General features: G+C 46.2%; 9 protein-coding genes across 9 annotated transcripts; 2 read left to right on the top strand and 7 right to left on the bottom strand.

The window, feature by feature from the left end:
* Window positions 1-837: 837 nt before the first annotated feature.
* Window positions 838-1,326, bottom strand: N7509_000051 (ankyrin repeat domain-containing protein; the record flags this gene model as incomplete). The annotated part of the gene is made up of 1 exon (XM_056624698.1): window positions 838-1,326. One exon carries the CDS (start codon window positions 1,324-1,326, stop codon window positions 838-840), a length of 489 nt encoding a protein of 162 aa, XP_056494799.1.
* Window positions 1,327-3,854: 2,528 nt separating this feature from the next.
* Window positions 3,855-4,427, bottom strand: N7509_000050 (GNAT family N-acetyltransferase; the record flags this gene model as incomplete). The annotated part of the gene is made up of 1 exon (XM_056624697.1): window positions 3,855-4,427. One exon carries the CDS (start codon window positions 4,425-4,427, stop codon window positions 3,855-3,857), a length of 573 nt encoding a protein of 190 aa, XP_056494798.1.
* A 1,502-nt stretch (window positions 4,428-5,929) lies between these two features.
* Window positions 5,930-6,476, bottom strand: N7509_000049 (uncharacterized protein; the record flags this gene model as incomplete). Its single annotated transcript, XM_056624696.1, has 4 exons — window positions 5,930-6,020; window positions 6,082-6,143; window positions 6,246-6,295; window positions 6,410-6,476. 4 exons carry the CDS (start codon window positions 6,474-6,476, stop codon window positions 5,930-5,932), a joined length of 270 nt encoding a protein of 89 aa, XP_056494797.1.
* A 232-nt stretch (window positions 6,477-6,708) lies between these two features.
* N7509_000048 (uncharacterized protein) lies at window positions 6,709-7,016 on the bottom strand (the record flags this gene model as incomplete). The annotated part of the gene is made up of 2 exons (XM_056624695.1): window positions 6,709-6,974; window positions 7,007-7,016. The coding sequence occupies 2 exons, from the start codon at window positions 7,014-7,016 to the stop codon at window positions 6,709-6,711; spliced, it is 276 nt and encodes a 91-aa protein (XP_056494796.1).
* Window positions 7,017-7,755: 739 nt separating this feature from the next.
* N7509_000047 (uncharacterized protein) lies at window positions 7,756-8,154 on the bottom strand (the record flags this gene model as incomplete). Its single annotated transcript, XM_056624694.1, has 2 exons — window positions 7,756-7,934; window positions 8,058-8,154. The coding sequence occupies 2 exons, from the start codon at window positions 8,152-8,154 to the stop codon at window positions 7,756-7,758; spliced, it is 276 nt and encodes a 91-aa protein (XP_056494795.1).
* A 2,383-nt stretch (window positions 8,155-10,537) lies between these two features.
* On the top strand, window positions 10,538-11,357 carry N7509_000046 (Rho family protein; the record flags this gene model as incomplete). Its single annotated transcript, XM_056624693.1, has 3 exons — window positions 10,538-10,563; window positions 10,632-10,754; window positions 10,820-11,357. The coding sequence occupies 3 exons, from the start codon at window positions 10,538-10,540 to the stop codon at window positions 11,355-11,357; spliced, it is 687 nt and encodes a 228-aa protein (XP_056494794.1).
* A 798-nt stretch (window positions 11,358-12,155) lies between these two features.
* N7509_000045 (uncharacterized protein) lies at window positions 12,156-12,530 on the top strand (the record flags this gene model as incomplete). Its single annotated transcript, XM_056624692.1, has 1 exon — window positions 12,156-12,530. One exon carries the CDS (start codon window positions 12,156-12,158, stop codon window positions 12,528-12,530), a length of 375 nt encoding a protein of 124 aa, XP_056494793.1.
* A 402-nt stretch (window positions 12,531-12,932) lies between these two features.
* On the bottom strand, window positions 12,933-13,382 carry N7509_000044 (Heterokaryon incompatibility; the record flags this gene model as incomplete). Its single annotated transcript, XM_056624691.1, has 1 exon — window positions 12,933-13,382. The coding sequence occupies one exon, from the start codon at window positions 13,380-13,382 to the stop codon at window positions 12,933-12,935; it is 450 nt and encodes a 149-aa protein (XP_056494792.1).
* A 745-nt stretch (window positions 13,383-14,127) lies between these two features.
* On the bottom strand, window positions 14,128-16,065 carry N7509_000043 (HET domain-containing protein; the record flags this gene model as incomplete). Its single annotated transcript, XM_056624690.1, has 1 exon — window positions 14,128-16,065. One exon carries the CDS (start codon window positions 16,063-16,065, stop codon window positions 14,128-14,130), a length of 1,938 nt encoding a protein of 645 aa, XP_056494791.1.
* Between the last annotated feature and the right edge of the window lie 4,147 nt (window positions 16,066-20,212).

The following is a 20,212-nucleotide window of genomic DNA, read 5'->3' as shown; positions in this document are numbered from 1 at the left end:
GCCACTCACCTTAAAAGCACGTCTTTTTGATCCTTCATAGCTATAGGAACGGACTCGAGGCTCGAGGAAGCGCGACTTGAATCCTGGGAGTAGGATTGGAAGCATGCCGAATCACGGTATTCTGTGACTCCTCGGCCAGGGTATAAGTATCCAACGTGCAGTCGAACCTGTGACCATCATAACCCATCGGACTCCCGACTGGCGTACACCCGCAAAGGCAGCCTGCGAAATGACCCCCAACAGATACGTGTCATCCACGGCCCTCACCTCTGATCTCCGTTCCATGCGCTACAGTGAGTCTGCTGTGCACAATCAAAATATTCCTACTAATTCCCAATAGCTTTCCTTGAAAATCCAAGATGACACCAAGCAAGAACACGTTTCTATCTTGTATTTTGCCAAATCGAGGAGCAGGTATCGCTATTTGAAAATCACCAACAGAATCTCATTTCTGAACTCGAACGTCTGCGCAATTATTCATGGACCTCGTACCATGAGTATAATAAGGCAATGGGAGAGCTGGAGCAGGCCAAAATGCATCAGTGATCTAGACACGGATGACAAGGAACTATTCATTGCTCCGTAAATAACACTCTATTTGATGGCCATGAGGAACTGGCAACACGAATCCCTATTCTTTTCTCAAATCTCATCTTCTTTCATAATCGATACTAGTTTCTTAGACTACAAGCTCTGGCAGACTTGGGCCTCGTACAAGACTGTGTCCGACTATTTTTATTGTATTGCTGGGACCTTGAAGCTGGAACTATCTATGCTGGCTTCAATCGAGACAAATTTTGGCTTCACTAGGCCAAAAGAGACCCCTATAGCCTCATTCTAATCCTCAGAGGAGTCGCAATTTATTAAGTATCCATGCGCGTTTCGCACCTTCGTAGTGGCCCCGTTCTCATTGAGGTATGATCTGGTAGCTTCGAGATCCTTGTATTGAGGACTACCAGCACTAATCAACCATGTAAGCGGCGAGCAGTACATATCATCCAGGGAATTTACCTTGGCACCGTTCTTCAGCAGAATTCTGGTGGCACCGAGAGAGCCATTCTCTGCGGCCCAAGAGAGAGGTGTTCGTTTATTATGATTAAGGTCATCGACAGGAGCATCGATATCCAGCAGACTTTGAAGAAGCGCAGTGCAATCTCCCATCGCGGCATAATGAATGAGCGACTTCCTATACGGGCCTCTGGGGTTGCATATGCCCCTGAGTTGGATCTCGTTATGTGTTTTATCGAGGTAATTCATAATGTCTTTGTTCAATCGGTTCTCCCGCATATTCTTCAGACGCTCAAACTCCTTATCAATGACGCTCATGGTAGTGTGCGAAGCCATGTGAACTTGATTATATTGTATGGTGTCAACACTGACGTCAATAATGACATTCCAGACGACAACCAAGCTGGGATCGCGAAATTATAGCTTTCTATTTATAGCCTGTAAAAATTGAATATTGGCATTCACCTCCAACTTTATGCCATTTTATACCTATCAGATTTCTGCCCTCTTGAAATAATGTCTGATTCAGGAATGGTTAAACGCACTCTTCAGTTATACGACCTGTATCCGAAGACTTCTTTGCCGCAGAATCATGTTGCCGACTAGTATAGCAATCCTGGACGATGCTGTCAAAAGCTAAAATGTTTCGAAGGTCGAACTAATAATGGAAAGGTGACACTCACCAACGTGGAAACAATATTGCCTCACAAAAAATGAGTCTCGCATGATTGACTCCCGGGTGGATAATTAGGTTAGAAGCCGATGCCATAGAGGACAGCGAATATCAATGGCGAAACTCATTAGCAGGCCACATTAGAAGAATTCCAGGAGCCGCACAATCATCAGCCAAGATATAGGTCCAGCATGACCGCGAGCTCGCCGGTGTTAACGGAAATCTCATTCCCATGTGTCCCACCTTAAGACACGCCAGGTCAATGCAACGGCACTCAGTGCCGGCGCTTACGATACTGTTATTTCTCCAGAAGCAGAAGTCCTCTTACGTATTGACTCTATGAAATAAATGAGCCACGAAGATAAGGGATCGTATCGCTGAGAGGGTAGGTTCAAACTCTCAACGCTAACGTTACGACCTAGATTCGCGATCTAGCCTATGGCTTCCCCTGACCTACCACTTGATGGGGACTTTCAGCGATTAGAGTTCAAGGTACTCGAGGAGAAACAGCATGTACAGTATAGGCTCTATGCACACATGGAAGATTTCGAAAACAGATTACCCCCGAGAAACAAACCCTTGGTTTGCAAACCTCCCAAGAACGTTGTTCAGACAGAACATCCCGAAATATCTTTCTTGTTGGCTTGAATGACCTAGCCTTTTATCAATACATTTCAAGTTTGCGATTATCAGGCCATCGCATGTCATGCGTGGATATCCCCCCTGAGCTAGCACGTGCAGCAAGTCTCTGCAGAAGCGCAACTATCTCGATGCTCCCTCTTTTCCTAGCTTGGTCCAGGGGAGACACACCATCATTGTCCGCAATCTCGGGCTCCAGATCCTGCAGCTGCGCCAGTTGACAAATTAGTCTTTTGTTGCCAGTGTTTGCTGCATGCCACAGTACCGAGCGGCCTCTCTGGTCTCGCTCATTCACCACCAGAGTCTTCAAATTTGAAAGTAGAAGATCTATAATCTCGTTTCTCTTGAGATCAAGGCCGTCGTAGACAGCTAGAAGAAGTGCGCTATTACCCGCGAAATCTAAATGATTGACGCCAATATGTTTGTGATCCAAGAGGATTTGCATTGCAAAAGGGTCGTCGTATATCACAGCCAGATGAAGTGCGGTGTATCCTCGGTCATCTTGCATGTCGATATTGAGTCGCGGATCTTTCAGAAGGATCCTCACGATCTCGTATTGTTGATATTCGAGGGCTATCAGGATTGGAGGTTGGGATTTCGGGCTCCGAACATTGATATCAATATCATGTCGACGAAGTAACTTTTGGATGTTTGACAGGTTTCCTTGCATGATAGCAAAGGACAGGGCGGCTTGTGCCCATTGGTTGGGGTAAGAGACATCTAGAGACTTGTCGCATGGCAACGGACCAACTAGATCAGAAGCTCCTTGGAGGGCTGATATCATCAGACGGGTCAGCTGCCTTTGGTCGTACTTATACTTGTATGTGTGGTAGTGACTCACGAATGATAGGTGGGAGGTGCGCCATGATTTCGAAAAGGATGAGATTATCTCGCTATTTTGATACCTCTATTTTCGCGATGTGAATAAGAGAGAGCTCGTTGCGCTATTATGCGATGATTGTTTCATCACAAAGACATGCAGGGCAGTATTTATAGCGAGACTTTGTTGCAAGCGGCTTTGATCTCAAGAATATTTGATCTGCATTCACATATTTGTATACGTGAGCTCCCATAGTTGGGCTAATCCGATTACAAGTTTATTTAGAGTTCATCACATAATATTATGGACCTTTGAAGTTCTCAGAAGAGCCTGATTCCGAGGAGCAAGCGGTCTCTACTCCTAGGAACCTGGCTGTCAAGGGCTCACGTACTGTAGATCCGGATTGTGTTTTTCAGGGCATTAACAACCAAGAGTAGAAAGCCACAAGTTGATCTTAGACACAAGACTTAGCGCGAGAAAACAGAAGAAAATTAGCTTCCTCTTGTTCAGAGTAGCATAGATGAGCCGTGTGGAACCGTACCCTGCACGAATCGTGTATACTGCATGCCAGTCCCTGGCATATTTTGACATAGTTCCCAGGAGCTCGATGTAAATTTTGCCTTGCGCAAGCTCAAATCTGATGGCGAGGCAAATATTCTACTGCAGACCCAATAGGTGCGGCTCACGAGCGACTGCAGGACAGAAGGGTTGGTCTTAGGTCTGTTGCTTCTTCCACTCTTCCTTGGTAATCTCATACAACACTTCACCATGCTCAGTACCAGGCAGCGGATCCTCAAAACTAAGATGAAACGTCCTTTCATGTCTCATTCCACATTTCTCCATCACATGCCGAGATCGCTCATTGATAAACATCGTGCTTCCAATAACCCGCTCCACCATTGGGTTATGCAAAAATGCATACTCAAGAAGTAGACGAGTACCCTCGGTTGCAAGACCCATGCCCCAATATTGGCGACGGAGCCGGTAGCCTACTTCAAGCGTAGCTGGCATTTCCTGCTCAGATCCTGCGAGAGAGAACCAGCCGAGAAACTCGCCTCTAGGGCTCTCTGCAATCCATCGGCCGAACTTCGGCCATCTGGCATAGTAATCAATGATATGCTGAACTTCGAGATTGACTTCCTCCATTGAGGGTGGTTTATGGTCTAGATATGTCATAACACCTTCGTCGTTGTTCAGGAGACAGAGAAGCTTAAAATCATTGGGAAACAAACGACGTAGGGAGATGCGTTTTGTGGACATCAGTATCGGGTTTGGTGCAGCGGCCATTGTCAGCAGAATGTCCCTGGTTATGGTATGAACGGTTACTGTTAATCCACTTCATGCGATAGATACGATATATTTTAAAAAGGGCTTACTCGCATAGAATATATATATTGAAGAGCACTCAAAGTCTCACAGTGGGAATTAACGAGATTCCTGGGTCTCACACAAGTGGTTTGGTTCTTCGCCATTGAACTGTCCCCGCAGTAGGTGGTCGGGGTCCAAGAAGGGTTAGTGCGGAGCCAGTAGGCTGGAACAAAGCCTACTAGGGCCTATGGGCCCCAACACAGCAAAAATACGTGGATACGTGGACACTCGTGATTGTACTGTGCTCCGTGCACTGTGCACTCATTGGATGAAATATTAAGTACTTGTTTAAGGTTTACATCGAAGTGGACCAAATGAGACTTTTCCGCTGTAAAAATAGTTATGATCCTTTCCTGAAGAAAAGTAAGTACTAAAGAGATATTCTATTATTTTGCCTATTTTTGTACGCCATCAGGCAGCAGTTTGACTTAGTCGGTTTTATACCGTTCGGTTTTATACCGTCAAAATCCTTATCATATCAGAGGAAGCAGTTTCCGTAGGTGTCCCACCCATCTATCTATTAATGCATCGCCGACAACTTCAAGGTCTCATATCGGAAGTCCCTCTTATGGAATCTTCCTTATTGAAAACTCGATTGCTTTACGGTAGTTATGATGCAATTCTGATTTCAGAACAGCAGGTTTTTGGAAATTGGCTTGCTCACCAGCCTGTGTCACAATCTACACGTGACTATTATTTCGAATTCCCTAGTAACTTAGGCCAATCCTTCTTGAATCTTGATTACGACCAATATGATGACATTGAATTCAAGCTCGGATGATTTAGAACCAGTTGTCCCAGCCCAGACTGTGGCTATTTCACCTTTATTCAAGGCTCTCGAAAAAAAGGCTTCACATTTGTATTCTTGATGGAAGGAGGAAACTGGACGTAAGTCTGTCTTTGGTCCAATGCGCCTGTGGTGGACACCTGGAGTCATCTAGTCGGCATGGCACCCAATCGACTGATTCAGTTGATGCTAGTACTATTACTTCTTGCATTTACTTTGATAATACACTTTCAACACTAACCGGCTTGCCTTGACTTTCTTCCCACCAAAGTGCTTTGCAGCCTCGTGAGGCATCTCTGCAGCCAGGACGTCAAAAGTTTTTGAGATAGAGAGAGAGAGAGAGAGAGAGAGAGAGAGAGAGAGAGAGAGAGAGAGAGAGAGAGAGTGTGTGTGTGTGTGTGTGCGAGTTGGATTATAAACCACATCCCACAAGGTTGGGTACGGATCGTATTTTGGCCTAGTTGGGTAAAACAACTTCGCGAACGATATGCAGGCTACAACTACTTTCTAAATACATCTTGATTGATCCTGAGATTGTTCCAAATTTCCCGAACGATGAACTTTGAGTCTCACCTAGTAAAGCCTATCGTGACCTTTTTACTATTTGTGGTATCAGGCTTCCCTAATAGCGCGGCTATGGTGGAATTACGAATGGGACGGACAGTAAGCGTTCGATTTTAGCTACATTTCTGTTAAGAACTGTGAGAACACGGACAAAGGTGAAGCTAAGAATTTGGAGATTGATTGTGTTGCAGATGTGATTTTGATTCGAATTCGTTTAGTCACATGTTACTTTGGCTTATTTTCGAGCTGGAACGGTGACGGCTTATTGTGAAAACGGTGAAGACCTTTAATTGTGAGTACGGATTTGGTTAGAGTGATAGGATCTTGCGTTAAAGGAATTGATCCTGGCGTTGGATGCGATGGATCGCTGGAGGACAGAAGCATACGTCGTTACTTGATTTTGGGGCGAGGTAGTGGGCGGTATCGGCTGCGGAGGCTGTGGAGAGTAGGTCGGTGGGGCTATTTGTGGTTCTAGGTCGGTTGTGGCGGATAGCGATTGAGTAAAGGAGCCGAGGTTAGTGTTCGAATATTTCTCTCCTGTAGCGGGTACTTCTGGTGTTGATTAAGTTGTTGTCTGTGTGCTGGCGTTTGTGGTCGTCTTCTTGAGTGGTTCGCATTCCAAAAGAGGATAGTGGCTTGGAGTTGACTGCCTCGGTAGAGGGGATGCGTTGGTTAAAATGTCGAGTCTGTTGGCAGGCTCGAGATGTTGTTTCAGCTCGTCATAGATAACTCCCATATACAGTTGTCCACATTTAGTTGCTATGTTTCTCGGGAAAGTACGCGTTGGAAGCTGTCTAGGCGTTTGAAAGATTGACTAGGAAAGCAGCATGCTAGACCACCGAATCTTCGTTACGGTTGGTAGTGAAAGCCATATTGGGCTAGTTGAAGCAGAGTAACGCCATTGAGAAATTGTGATTGGAATGACAGAGCTCTGGCAGTGATAGTGGAATAGGTGGTCGAGATGGAGAATTTCTCCTGGGTGGTGCGTTGTGGGGTAGGTCGTTCGGGTGGAGTGGGAGGAGTCGCGGATTTGGAGACAGAGGACGTTCGGCGGAGGGCTGGGACAGACTTCCTGCCTGACCCGGGGTCCGGAAGCTGAGAATTCACCCTAATCCCTCTCTAGATCGTTCGTCGCAGGGTCGCCCACTCGCCGGCATCCTGTACAGCGCGTGCGCCCTGTAAGTACGGGGCTGCTCCTATCGTGTACAACCGTCCCTTTGCCTGGCCGCTTATTTCCTTCTTTGTAGAACCCGGGTTCTCTATCTCCTTATCAGTAACGTTTTGCTATTATGCCGCCTTCGGGTTAAAGCCGATCAATTTTTCGAAGGACGATGTAGATAAAAAAAGGATTGAGAGATTTAGAATCGAGGCTAACGTCTGTATAGAACATTTCCCGAGATTGAGAATATAATGCGTTCTTGTAATCGGCCTGGTGGTGCAACGCGATTTACACTAAAATAATAATATCCACGTTCGACCCATGCAAATTACTGATTACAAAACCAATCATTGAAGTTATCTGGGACAGACTTATCCTTGACCTTCTCGCACACCTTCTTGACTTTCCTCACAGTATCATCACTCAGCGGCCCACGACGAAGTCCCTGCATTGTCAGTTTCAGCTGACCAATACTGCTGGCCCCAACAACCATATGCCAGTTCAGCAGTCGAAATTTTAGCCTCGGTCGCAATCTTGGCCCAATAATCCAGTGCATCCGGAAAGAGAGGCTTATTGTAGAGTCCATAGTAAACCATCCGAAACATCGAATTGGGGTCCCATCCGCCCTGATAGCCCACCTTTCAGCATATCCTTTTTGGACTTGGCTAAAAGTCCCCCTGCTAGCGGGCTGCAGACATAGAACGCCAGATTGTACATGCTCAAGATCGGGAATAATTCTACCTCCTGCTTCCGGGAGAGAGGATTGTAGTTTCCTTCGTAGACTCTGGGTAGACGAATCTCTTCTGCTTTGCTAGCTGAATGACAGTTTCCACTTTATCTGCGGGAAAGTTCGAGATGCCAAAGGACTTGAATTTCCCGGCCCAGTATAGCTGGTTGATTCCTTCAAGGTTTTCTTCTAAGGGGCTTTGACGGTCAGGGGCGTGGAGGTAGAAGATGTTCACCTGTAATATTGGTATTACATCCGTCAAAAAATCCTTTCCGGATTAACTTTCTTTTCCAATCAACATGTCTTACTTACTTTGTCCGTATGTAGGCGGCTTTCGCAGACTCTCTGCACCCGTAATGACTTTCTCCTCCGTGGAGTTGCCCGGCGTGAGCCCACCAGAATCCTTCATATCAACGACAAAGTGAGCAGCAGCATTGGTCTGGCCCAGGAGCTACTCGCTCGATCCGTAGATCCGGGCCTATCAATTCGCGTGATGCCATCTTGCTTTAGCGCCTGTAGCATCTCTTCGGCTTCAGCAACAGTGTGTTGGTTACCTTGCTCGTTGGAATCCAGCTGCGCCGAGAACAACGGTCAGGTTCGGGGTTGCGGTGGCCATAGTTAATTTTGTGACGGACAAAAGATGTATCGATAAGTTTATGATTTGATACTTGTTACTTTGAAAATATCGGTTTTAAGAGGTAGATACCTCTATTTATGCCTATCACTTCTGCCTACAATGATTGCCTCGAGGAGAATATATGTGTAAGGATTACGAACGTAATTTGACACTGACAGCGCAATCTCCACGGGGAGTAGATCGCTAGTTGGCCACATCCAGAGCAATATAGAGGCTATACGGGTATTTCAGTGTCATGAAGTCAGTCTCCTGGGTTATTGCATGAGTCAAGGGGCGTGCGTACCGTATTGTTGATTGGCAAATTTGAGAGCACTTCCTAGCAACTAAGCTCAAACCTGTATTTAGCGGCGGCGGAAAACCAACAATATCAGGGATGCCCTGTATAGCCATGGAAATACAATAGATTCGCTAGTCCACTAGCGCAGCGGAACCAAAAGGGGAAATACCAAAAGATGAGCTGAAAAGGTGTTGATTCTGGTTCTCCAGAACTGCTAGGTAGACCTGGACATAGAACCGCCAAGAGACCTCTAAAGTATAGACTCTCCTAATAAGGAAATTTTTAGCTTATGAATTGTGTTTAATACACTTTCATACCTATGATCTATTCTATAGGGGTCGCTGGGATTTGGCGTATCCCAATCATTTTGTATGGCTAGGGGTTTTGGGGTTACCGCAAATACCAACCAGAAAACTGTGACGATCTATACGTACATGGGAGGATCGACTCAACGATAGGAACAAACGGGGCCGAACCGGGATGATAACAGCAGGTGATGCTTATCGTGGGACAGCTCAAACACCACCCTCATCGGGGCATGTCCACTGGGCCACGGCGGAGTATGAAGGTCGCTAAATAGCTTCGTCATTTCCCTTCAACGTGATTGCTTCTGGTTTCTTGGGCCTTATGGGGCTTATATTCCTCTTTCTCTCTAGATAGTCGACGGATCACGATTCTTACGTTTCATCGATACAGTAGTAGTGTTCCTTTCAACCATATCAGGCTGAGGGAACCTATTGCACTATTGGGATCCCTTTCTTCTCACGTTCTTCCAACCCCCTAAAACTGGCTGATTCATTTTTGTAATTGTCCTGTCTCCTTTCTCGAGCGACACCACTTTCACTAGTATTGTAAAACTAGCTTTCGGGCCCGAGTGCGAGGCGGGTAGAAAGAAGTCGGATACTTTTTATGTCCCGTTTCCCCCTGATTTTGGTGCGTATGTGCGGTCGTGCTCAGCGCTAACCGCACCGGGCCGGACCGTATAATCACGGCGGATTCATTGTGGTCACCGTAACGGGGATTAACACCGGACACCACGAGAAAGGATAAATCCATTGTTCTAACACCTGGCGAGGACTGTTGCCTAGTGCGAGCTCACTAGGGGCGATAGATAGAGTAGTTTTTGAATTTAGTTCCACCTCACATTCTTTACACTTGATTCCCAGAAAGTAAAACCAAACTATGGGAATCATGAATTCATGGTTGGATATTATATTAAGCGCTTAAATCTAGATCGCTTTCTAAAATAGTCTATATTTTACAATACATCTCCAGGAGTATGCGGGATATATTTTACAGTATTCGTTCTTTCTTCAATCAATCAACTTTCGCATCCAAGATTGGTTCCGCTTCGCCTACAGTACTAGTTAGGCTTACTAGCCATTACTGCCTCAGCTTGCTCCGACATCCTCTTATTTGTAGTACTCAAGGTTATGGCAGCCACGTTACCGGAAATCCAAATCACCATACCCAACATCAGGAAATATAGATCAATCTTTAATCATCATGCCCTAGCTGTAAATTTATCGCTCCATAGTCTCGACATTATCAAACGGCCCCAAAATTTTCCCCAGGCCTTCAGCTGGGGATTTTACGACACCAGCTAACCCCATGGGGCTTAGTGCGGGCGCGGAAGAGCCTGGGCTCCGTGGTAACCCAATGACAAATTCAACACTCATGCAACTCCAACCCTCAAAGACAGACTCTTTCTTCAGGGGAGGTGAACAAGGACGTCAGAATCAACTTTCTGATGTGGATCCTGCATGAGAAACTTGACGTGGTGCCCGTGGATTGTGCTTAGGACTACTTCCTCGGGGGCACATGCAGCCTATGGCCGCGAAAACCCAAAGGAATAATCCAAATCAAATCGAATCAGCCATGTCTGACACTACTCAGTCTATTAAGTTCGGGATATATTCCCAACGCCCTCAGAGACTTTGGCTCTTTGCTAATACGGTTTTTACCAAGCTAGGTGTGTGGTGGTCGGGGATAACGGTGTTGGCAAGACCACCCTCCTAATCCAATACACAGCTAATTATTTTTGTCCCCCGGAACGAGTCCCCATCGTTTTTGACAATTATTCCACCAAAGTTAGGTAAATCCTCCTATTCTAGAGGATATAAATCGAATTTCACTGACTATTTCATTCATTACCACCAGAGTCGGCGATCAGTCCTACGACCTGGGACTGTGGGACACCTACAAACCCGAAGAACATGACCGCCTCCGCCAGCTTTCATACCCTGGAACAGACGTCCTCCTTGTCTGTTTCTCGGGATGGCCATCCTTTGAAAATGTGGAGATCTGGCTGGATGAAATCCAATATTTCTGTCCGGGCGTTCCGTGGTTGCTTATTAGAACTCGGGTTGATTTGAGGAATGAGCAAAGCTCCCGAGCTAATAACGGGCGGGGGAAACAAGTGACAAGAGAGGAGGGTCATAAGTTAGCTAAGAGATTGGGTGCTGTTAAATATATCGAATGCTCTGCTTTGGAGAAAATTGGTGTGGAAGAAGTCTTTGAAGAGGTGCCAATCCCTGTCACTCTCTCCTATTCACCGACTATAGCTGACCATATATCGTTTAGGTTATCATCGCATCGCAGCTACCAAGGCCCACCGGGGAAAGGAAGAGGTCATGCATACTTCTTTCAGGATAGAATTACTAGGTTCCTCACGACATTTACGCTTGTGTACACCTAACTTAATATCACTCTGAAGATTTCCGCCATAGCGGTTTGTACACGAAGGCTATGCTGTTTGTGAAAAGAAGGTCCGCAAAAATGGGGTTTAAAACTCAAAGCTAGGAGAACATACGAAGTACAATATACGCCGTAAATGAATTCCGATCCCCACCTCTCAATATGACCAATGAATTGGTCCAGCGTTTAATTGCCACGAATAGAGCAAAATTGACATCGTCTATCGCTTCTTGAACATTCAATGTAGTGGGTTGAAGCATATTCAAACTGAACTGGCTGGCAAGTTGCTTCTATTTTAAGCGGCTAATCCACACAGCTCATCGTGTAAAGGGAAGGACGAGCCACGATTAGACTTTTCCGCTGGAGACAGCTTACTATAGGAGGGACATCAAAAAAGTACTGGCTTAGCACTTTGATCGGATCTCTGTGTCCTATTGCTGAGGTTGGTCTTTCATTTCCTTTTCAAAGTGATCAGGAATGGAGGTTTGCGATAGCCCATCGGCTACTGTGGGAAAAGAATCCGCAGCATTACAGCAATTCAGACCTGATGATATCCTATTGGTGCACCCCTATGTCAGACTTCCACTGAGTTCCGACAAATGAGGGTCATCGATCATGTGGAGTCAGGGTCAATGGGATCTGTCCAGGGAAGAGAAATTTTTCGGTTCGCCCGAGATGTGGTCTCACGTGAACCTTCTCACGAGCAACTAAGTCATAAGTGGCTAGCTCTCTAAACCAAGCCTGATTGGTTGTTCTGATCGGCACGGCCCGACGGCCTACCGCGTCATTGGCCAGCACAATGTCGAATTCAAAACATTCTTATGAGCCTTACTCCTCGGCTTTGAAAGCTAGAACGGTGACGCTGAAATTATTCGCTATGACTCACGAAGTGACAATGGTACATCACGTATATGTCGCAGAGAAGATGAGCCAGCGAGGTCGACCGACACGTCATGTGAGCAGTACAACAGATAGCTCAGACTTCAGCTATGGAGAACTAATAAAGGGAGCGACGTACCCAGCAAAATGCCACCCAAGAAGAACGGATACGGCGTCTCGAGGCAATGCTAGAGCAGCAGCCCCACTGATCGCGACGACAACCACAACGACGACGAACGAAGGACAGTCAACACCAGCACGATCAGCGGCCGAGACGGAGCTCGAGCCCCAATGAACGGAGACTATCTATCGGCCGAAGCCACGTCTACCGGACCCAAAGCTATTCAGTGGAAGCACAAGCGATTTGCCAACCTGGCTCATTTTGATCGAGGGTTAAGCTTAGCGTGGACAGTGAAGCTATCGGTTACCCCCAGGAAAAATTCATGTATGTGTTCTCTAGATTAGAAAAGCTCGCCTGGAAGAACACCGGAACCTTTGTAAAACGACGCCGAAACACCGGTGAACCACAAGCGTTACTCGACTACCTCGAACATATCTATGGAGACCCGAATATCAAAGCACGCGCGGCAAGACGACTGCACCAGATAGGCCTCTCGATTGTGAATTAAGTTAACAATTTCCGTCTGGGGCCATGGTGTTACTATATTAAGTCGTGTCACTGTATATTTTCGGCTGTTCAGATTAGACGAATGGTTGTCCAGCCCGTGTCGTCATCGGCCATTTCTAGGTGGGCCAACTCGTGGCAGCAGCATTCACCAATAAAGTTAAAAGAGCTCTCCGTGCCGCCAACCTTGCGAATAACGAAAGGCACCTTTGCGCCTTTTATCACGCATATCATGTCGCCAACCTCGGTTGTCTCCGGGCCCCAGGTTACCCCTCCAGCTTTTGTGACAGCCAGTCTTCGGCCCACGGCGACGGATCGGACGGCTCCGAAGAAGCCCTCATTATGATCCGTGATCGTGACTCCTGGGGCAATACCTCCCTCCTCGAAGGCCCGCTTCAACGCGGGTTCAGTCGTAGCACCGCTCTGTTGGGCGGCAAGGAGAGCTAAAAAGGCAAAGTAGCACTGCCAAGTGGCTTTGCTCAGCCCGTATGGTCGATCGTGCCAACCATGAAACCACTGCATGAAGTCACGGATCATATGCCGCCACGACTTGACTCGTGTCGGCGGGTGGAGTAAGCAAACTGTCGGGCATGGCCATGTTGCCTTTCCAAACCCTATCATAGGCTTCTTTATCATCTCCCTTCGGAGGCGGTTGGCGATCCTGTGTGGGCTCAACGCCTTCCCCGTCCGTCATGCTCATCCACTCTTCGTGGAGCGGTTTGAATCCTTGTACTTCTGATCGGAGCGTAGAAACGGCAGAAATGGTGTCAAAGAAGCGACCAGCCAGTTTCAAAGCATTAGGGTCACTCTCCTCCCAAAGTATTTCAGGGTTTGTGCTGCTTGCGCCTCCAAAAACTGGTCGACCGTGGTGTTCCGGGCTAACCAAAGGCACAATACGATTGTCTAATTTAATTGAATAATCAGGGACCCAGGAAGGTAGGTCGGCCACCCTGCCTCCCTGGTAGAATGCGTCGACGGATGAAAGTAAGTCAAGGTTCTGATCTTGGAGCAAACGTTGGATTGTAAAGGCGCGGTAGGCTTCAGCTGTGGACAGGCTATAGTCTGGAATAGCTAATGCTCTGTTTTCGGGGACAGTGTGATCGTGACCCTCTCGTGCGCATGTCGAGTCGCAACCATGGATCTATTTCTTGTAAGAACTATTTTTATGCTCTCGCCTCCTCGGACGTAACGAGACGGGAAAATTCACGTACCCTTGGAGCCATATACTCCAGCCCCATGGCGTGGCGTAGTTCCACACCAGCCGCCATCATAGAGACGGCAAGGAATATTTCGGCGGGCACGTGGCCTTCATCTTGCTGAAGACGTAAGTCGTTTTCAATATTTCGTGGTCCGCTCTCGCCTCTGTCGTCCCCGGTTTCTTCTTGGCTCGTCGAAACCTGCTGTTGACGCTAATCAGTCCCCTTAAAGCGCTGCTGACTGCGATTAAGCTTCCACTCACATCATTCACACCGACCGTCTCGGAAATACTATCTTCAGCAGGAGCTTCATTTTCAGTGTGTTGTGTAGCCTCTACTTTACTAAACGACGAAATCTCACTACTTGGCTCAGGGCTATGCAGCCTCTGGTCAAAATGCACGTCAGAATCGTAGTCGCTGCTTCCGATAGACGACGAGTCACCGCCAGTGCTTAAACAGTTCTGCATCCTTTTAAAGGCCTCAATCCTGTTGCTAAGGTAGGGCGCATCTTCTGGGCCACATTTGCCGTCGACTTGTGAAGTATAAATGTCTTCACAAAGCCATAGACTGGTTTCTAGATCCGTCGAGATACGACGAAACATGACCAATTCGTCCGAAGAGGTGATCCCATCTGCGTTCTTGTCCAAAAAGCGCCGAATCGCTATTTGTTGAAAATCGACTGCTTCCCACAACCTGGAGAACCAGACCGATCTCTCTTTCCGAGAGCTGCCACTGCAGCTTTCGAGTAAACACTCTAACAAGGTAATGACGGTCCTGTAGTAGTGATTGACGTGTTCCACCAAAGCATCTATCCGTGTGTTCGCGGAACATAAGGGTTCCAACCCTGCATGTTGCTCCCATTTTGTTTGAGCCCAGTTGATGGTCAACTTGCGCATAAGAAGAGGCTCGGAGGTACTCAACCTAGCAAGCTCGTCTTCAGTAGTAGCGATGGGGACCTCCCCTAACGATACGGGACAATCAGTATTAGGGAGTGCATAGAAGGCGAATACTTTGTCTAAGGGATCGGTAGACTCATATTCGCGGAGATCGTATGCCAGTTGATACGGATTGACTTTCCCAGTACTGAGTCCAATGCGAGCCTGAATAGCGAGGTTGCAGAATGATAGCAACCGCTTTGCCTCTTCGAAGAACTCGACATGCTCGGATACAAGGCTTCTCATGACTCCACACGCCCAGCCTAGCCTTTCATAGGAGACGCACGGTCCAGTTAGGATGTTGGGAGAGGGAAGCGATCCGCACAGGATTCTTGCATCTTTGGCGACAACTGTTTCTACCACGCACCAGAGGCGACGGAAAATTGGGCGCTTAAGAAAGCGTACGAAGGATTTGATGTCCTCAGACGATAGTACGTTGAACGAAGGTCTGTCATGCTTGGTTTCTTCTACCATTCTCTGAACGGCCGTGATGGCTTTGTCACTGTCTTCATCGGCCTCACCCAGCCAAGCTATAACGTTTGTAGCACGGCGGTAAATGCGGGGGACCATCCTCGCATGAGACGAACGCTCGATGAGATTTTCCTGGTTGATACAAATTGCGTCAACCCAAAGCTTTACCGGCAGTCTTGCATGGCGGATTCGTCGAAGGGCATCCCGGAGGCTGGTTGTGATCAGAAGTTTCCGACCTTCGCAAAAGAGAGGATGCCGAAATTCGTATAACTGCCTCAGTGGGGAATCGATCAATACTTTTTGGCCGGCTGCGACCAAGTTTTCGTACTGGGACTCTATGCCAGAGTAGGAGAGCGCCCTGTATGGGGGCAGCGTAAATGCATCGAGACGATAAGACTGGATATTGCATTGGAGGGCCGACGAGCCCTTTCCGGGAAGGAGCTCAAGCAGGCGGAAATGGTCGGCAGTAGTTAGATCGGTATAGGTGTATGTTAGGGTAGGGCCAGTGGTGTCAAATGTCAAGGGTTCGTCGTCGCTAACGACTATGGCGGTGGTGCGCTGGGTCCCGTGGAGGGAGGGCTTTAACTGCACAGCGATATTCATGCTTGGCTGAACAAGATGAGGTTAACCCGAATTTGTGGGAATGAAGCAGGACACGCGGATACCCGAAGGCAGGGGGAATTAATACGGACACCCCAACTGTTTAGTGGCAGCCCCCCAAATGAGATTATGTAATAGGGAATTGATAACTAACTAGTTAACTAGTGTAATGGGGATTTCCGCTCTCAACATCGGTATCCTGTAGTCATGTGACTAAGGCCTTAGCAACAAGGCTACTATTTCGTTTCGTGAGATTAAGTAGCGTTCGTTCGATAGTATCAATAACAACAATGCATGTTCCCCCTTATGAATTATTCTTTCTGCTGAGGCTACTGAGGCTGAGGTTGCGGTATCGGTATATCGCATGTCCATGAAGACTCGAATGTCTTATTAGTCGCATCTCGATAGCGTCACGCTTTGTCTACTACTCTCCTGCACTCTGCGAGTGTGGTGGTTTTGCCCTCTTGCAATCGACCCGTCTGCCAACGCAGACTGCCAGCGAGCATTCCCATATTACATTAGTTAACTAACTAACTAGTGTAGGTGGGATATCCGTTCTCAACATCGGAATCAGGTGATCGGAGCCTTAGTAACAAGGTGTCCACTTTGTAACTACTGGGAGATAGTTATGTAACCTTCGTGATAGCGCTGTTACAGTAACCTAGAATACACACACTCGTTTCGGTTCACGAAATTCGTCTTTGTCGCTGCGGTAGCACATCGTTTGAGGGAGGCTCGAATCCCCGAGATGCAGGGAACAGTCGAGGAAATCGCCGAGGGAAAAGCTATGCGCGCAGCTGAGATGGTGATTAATCCCTATTCCACCTTATTTTTCTTGTTCACATATTGTGTGATGACTTGCTTATGACGGGATATATCAATGGAACCGTCCTGATCGAGGACAGTGCGCTCGGATTCAGTGCTCTGAACGGTCACCCTGGACCCTACATGTATGGCTCCTAGTGTAAATGGGATTAACGGAAAAAGATCGCGGCATGAGTGCTTGCTTGGTACTTTTCGAGATTTCAGATCGTAGCGAGGTAGTTTACCTGAGCATGTTTACAGTGACACAGACAAGTTCCGCATGTGTCCATCGTTTTCTACTTACTCCCCTTCCATTTGCGATGGGCTCGACCATGCTGATCGCCGGGAAATATACTTTTGGGAACCAGTTTTATTTGCAGGGCCTCAGGAATCGATATTTTATGCAAATCAACACCTTGAAAATAGCATGTTAGACAGAAATTGATGCTAGAGGAAGCAGGAAAACAAACATCCCAACACCATGATATCAAAAGTAGGCTGGTCGATGAGTCTGCATACAAATTTATCCGTACGATGTTGAGTGTCAAATATTCATCACCGAAATGCGCAATTATCATCGTCGAGAACAAGTTAAATGATGCCGCAGATTTTGTTTTGACTGGTAGAAGCTCATGTTTATGAAAGTTGACACGATCCGTTGTTGATGTTTTGATTTGGTAGCTGCGTCACGAACGTTGAAGCGACGTTGAAATCCTGGAATAAGACTTCAGAATAGTTTTTCATCGAGATGAAAACTGCGTTTCCAATCGAAATAGCATATAATCAATCGTGAAACGGTTCAACAGGCCACGATATGAGGGCCAACTCAGTCGGACCCTCGATCACAGCTGCGCGAGCGACAACGCGCCCGCGGCACTATAAAAATATGTCCCACAGGCCTCAGCACAACGGTATCTTTCAAAACACGCCCCAGTCAGCCCAACTTAAGACATGGACACTTTTCTCTTCCACCTCGCCCGTCTTTTGTACTGCAACGATTGAACATATCCAGCCTGGCCTATGTCTTTTTCCAGGATGAAAAAGGACAAAGTGGCACATGTCTGCATCGAATATGGTCTGCACCTTGGATCTTCTATCTGTGGTACGGAACCTGATTCCTCATACTTGTAAGTGTACTGACGCTCACAATACCGTCTCTAGCTTGTCTTTACTCGATAGAAAAATACGTTCATGGCAGGTATGTGCATCAACCCTAGCACTTGACACCATGCCGACGGGAATATTCCTTGAGAACCATCCCTGTTTCTAGTGTTCCCACTAATAGAGTCGACGTCTCTACCTTGCCTGGATTTGGCAGTCTTACTCGGGTTGTGAGAATAGTGAGTGAAGCAGACCCTCCCTGTTCTCTCTGCTGACCATGTATGATAGATCGCGCCGAAAGCAGAATGATTCCACTCCAGATACCTGACAAAGAAGTAACGGCGCAAAGCTCAATTAGAGAAAATAATAATTTGGAGGGGGTAATGGAGAGCATGAATGGGTAGCCTGGAAATCTTGAAATGATCCATTAAGAAATAGTGGACGAATTTGCGGGTCGATAAATAGTGCGTGACTAAAACTAGCAAAGTAAATACTGTAAAACCTGCTTAGTACGATGTAGGTTTAGTGCGATATCCCCCTTAGTGCGATAAATTTTCGGCTAAAAATTGGATCCACCATACAAATATCGCTAAAACCTTGATAAAGCGGTATATCGTAGCCTCCTTTTTACTCTTCTACCTATATCGTACTATCGAATATATTACTAAGCCATATTACAAATCAATCTAACCAATCAGAATGCCCCGTCAAGCAATTTCAAACCGCCAAAAGGCTGCTCTCAGGGAGCAACATCGACAATTTCCTTCTGCTACACAACAACAACTAGCTCATTGGTTTAATGAGAAATACAACCATCGTCCTACACAATCTACTTTATCTGCTATTCTATCATCAAAATACGAATATCTGGATACCAATCCTTCTGACTGCGTTATCAATGCAAAGCGACGACGTACTGCAAAGTGGCCAGATCTTGAAGCTGCATTAATCCATTAGATTACTCTTGCTGAAGGCAATATTCCAATATCTCAAGAAGTTATCCGAGAAAAAGCTCGGGATTACTGGACTAAGCTTCCAATGTATACCAATCAACCGATTCCGACTTTCAGCAATGGATGGTTATCTGCCTTTCAAAACCGAGAAAATATTCGGGATCGTCGACTATTTAGTGAACTTGGAAGTACTTCAGAAACTGCAGCTGAAGCTATGATTCCAATTCGACATCTTTTAAAGACATATAATCCAAAGGATATTTTCAACTGTGATGAAACTGCTCTTTATTGGAAACGAGTTCCTGATCGAAGTCTTACTACAAAGCCTTTACCTGGACAAAAGCAACAAAAAGCAAGAATTTCAGCTCTGTTTTATTGTAATGCTGATGGCTCTGAAAAACTCTATCCTTGGTTTATTGGAACAGCCAAAAAGCCTCGTGCTTTTGCTCGCGCAAAGATTAATATTGAGAACTTGAATCTTCAATGGAAGTAGAATTCAAAAGCTTGGATGGTTAGCAAGTTTTTTGAAGAATGGCTTCGATGGTTTGATCAACAAATGGTTAATCGAAAAGTTATTCTATTGATGGATAATTTCTCAGCTCATGAAGCTGCAGCACAATCTATCAATAAAAGTTCTTGGCCATTACAAAATACTTTGATTGTTTGGCTTCCTCCAAATTCAACAAGCCAATATCAGCCATTGGATCAAGGGATTATTCGGACTTAGAAAGCCTATTGGAAACGAAAATGGGTTTAATTCATGGTATCTGAATTTGATCAAGGTCGAGATCCTATCAAATCGATGAATGTTCTCAAAGCATTACAATGGGCAATACAAACTTGGGAACTTGATATATCAGCTCAATCTATCAGTAATTGTTTCAAAAAAGCATTATTTGATGATAGCTCTGATCAAGATCCAAATACCCAGCTGATAATTGATGAAATCTCATCCAATCTCTCAATATTAAGACCCCAAGTGGTTGATCTTATGAATACTGAGTGCTTTCTCAATCCTGAGGATGAAATAGTCCAAGATGGAATTGAGACCTTGGATAATATAGTACTCAGTCAATTCGAGGAAGAAGTAGATGATGATGATATATCTGTATTACCTGATATACCATTGGTATCAATAAACAATGCTATAAAGGCGTTGGAGACACTATGCCTATACGAAGAGCAGCAAGAAGAAGGCTCAGCGCAGATGATATCCAATCTTTATAGGCATGAGAGAGTGATACAGACTAGGAAGTTAAATGCGCAAAAGCAGAGCGATATTAGGTCCTTTT

Source organism: Penicillium cosmopolitanum (genome assembly GCF_028827165.1).
Source record: "Penicillium cosmopolitanum strain IBT 29677 chromosome Unknown utg000001l:1.0-706529.0:1.0-706990.0, whole genome shotgun sequence".
Lineage (NCBI taxonomy): Eukaryota > Fungi > Ascomycota > Eurotiomycetes > Eurotiales > Aspergillaceae > Penicillium > Penicillium cosmopolitanum.
The sequence above is the reverse complement of the archived record's forward strand: the minus strand, read 5'-3'. Positions and strand labels throughout refer to the sequence as shown.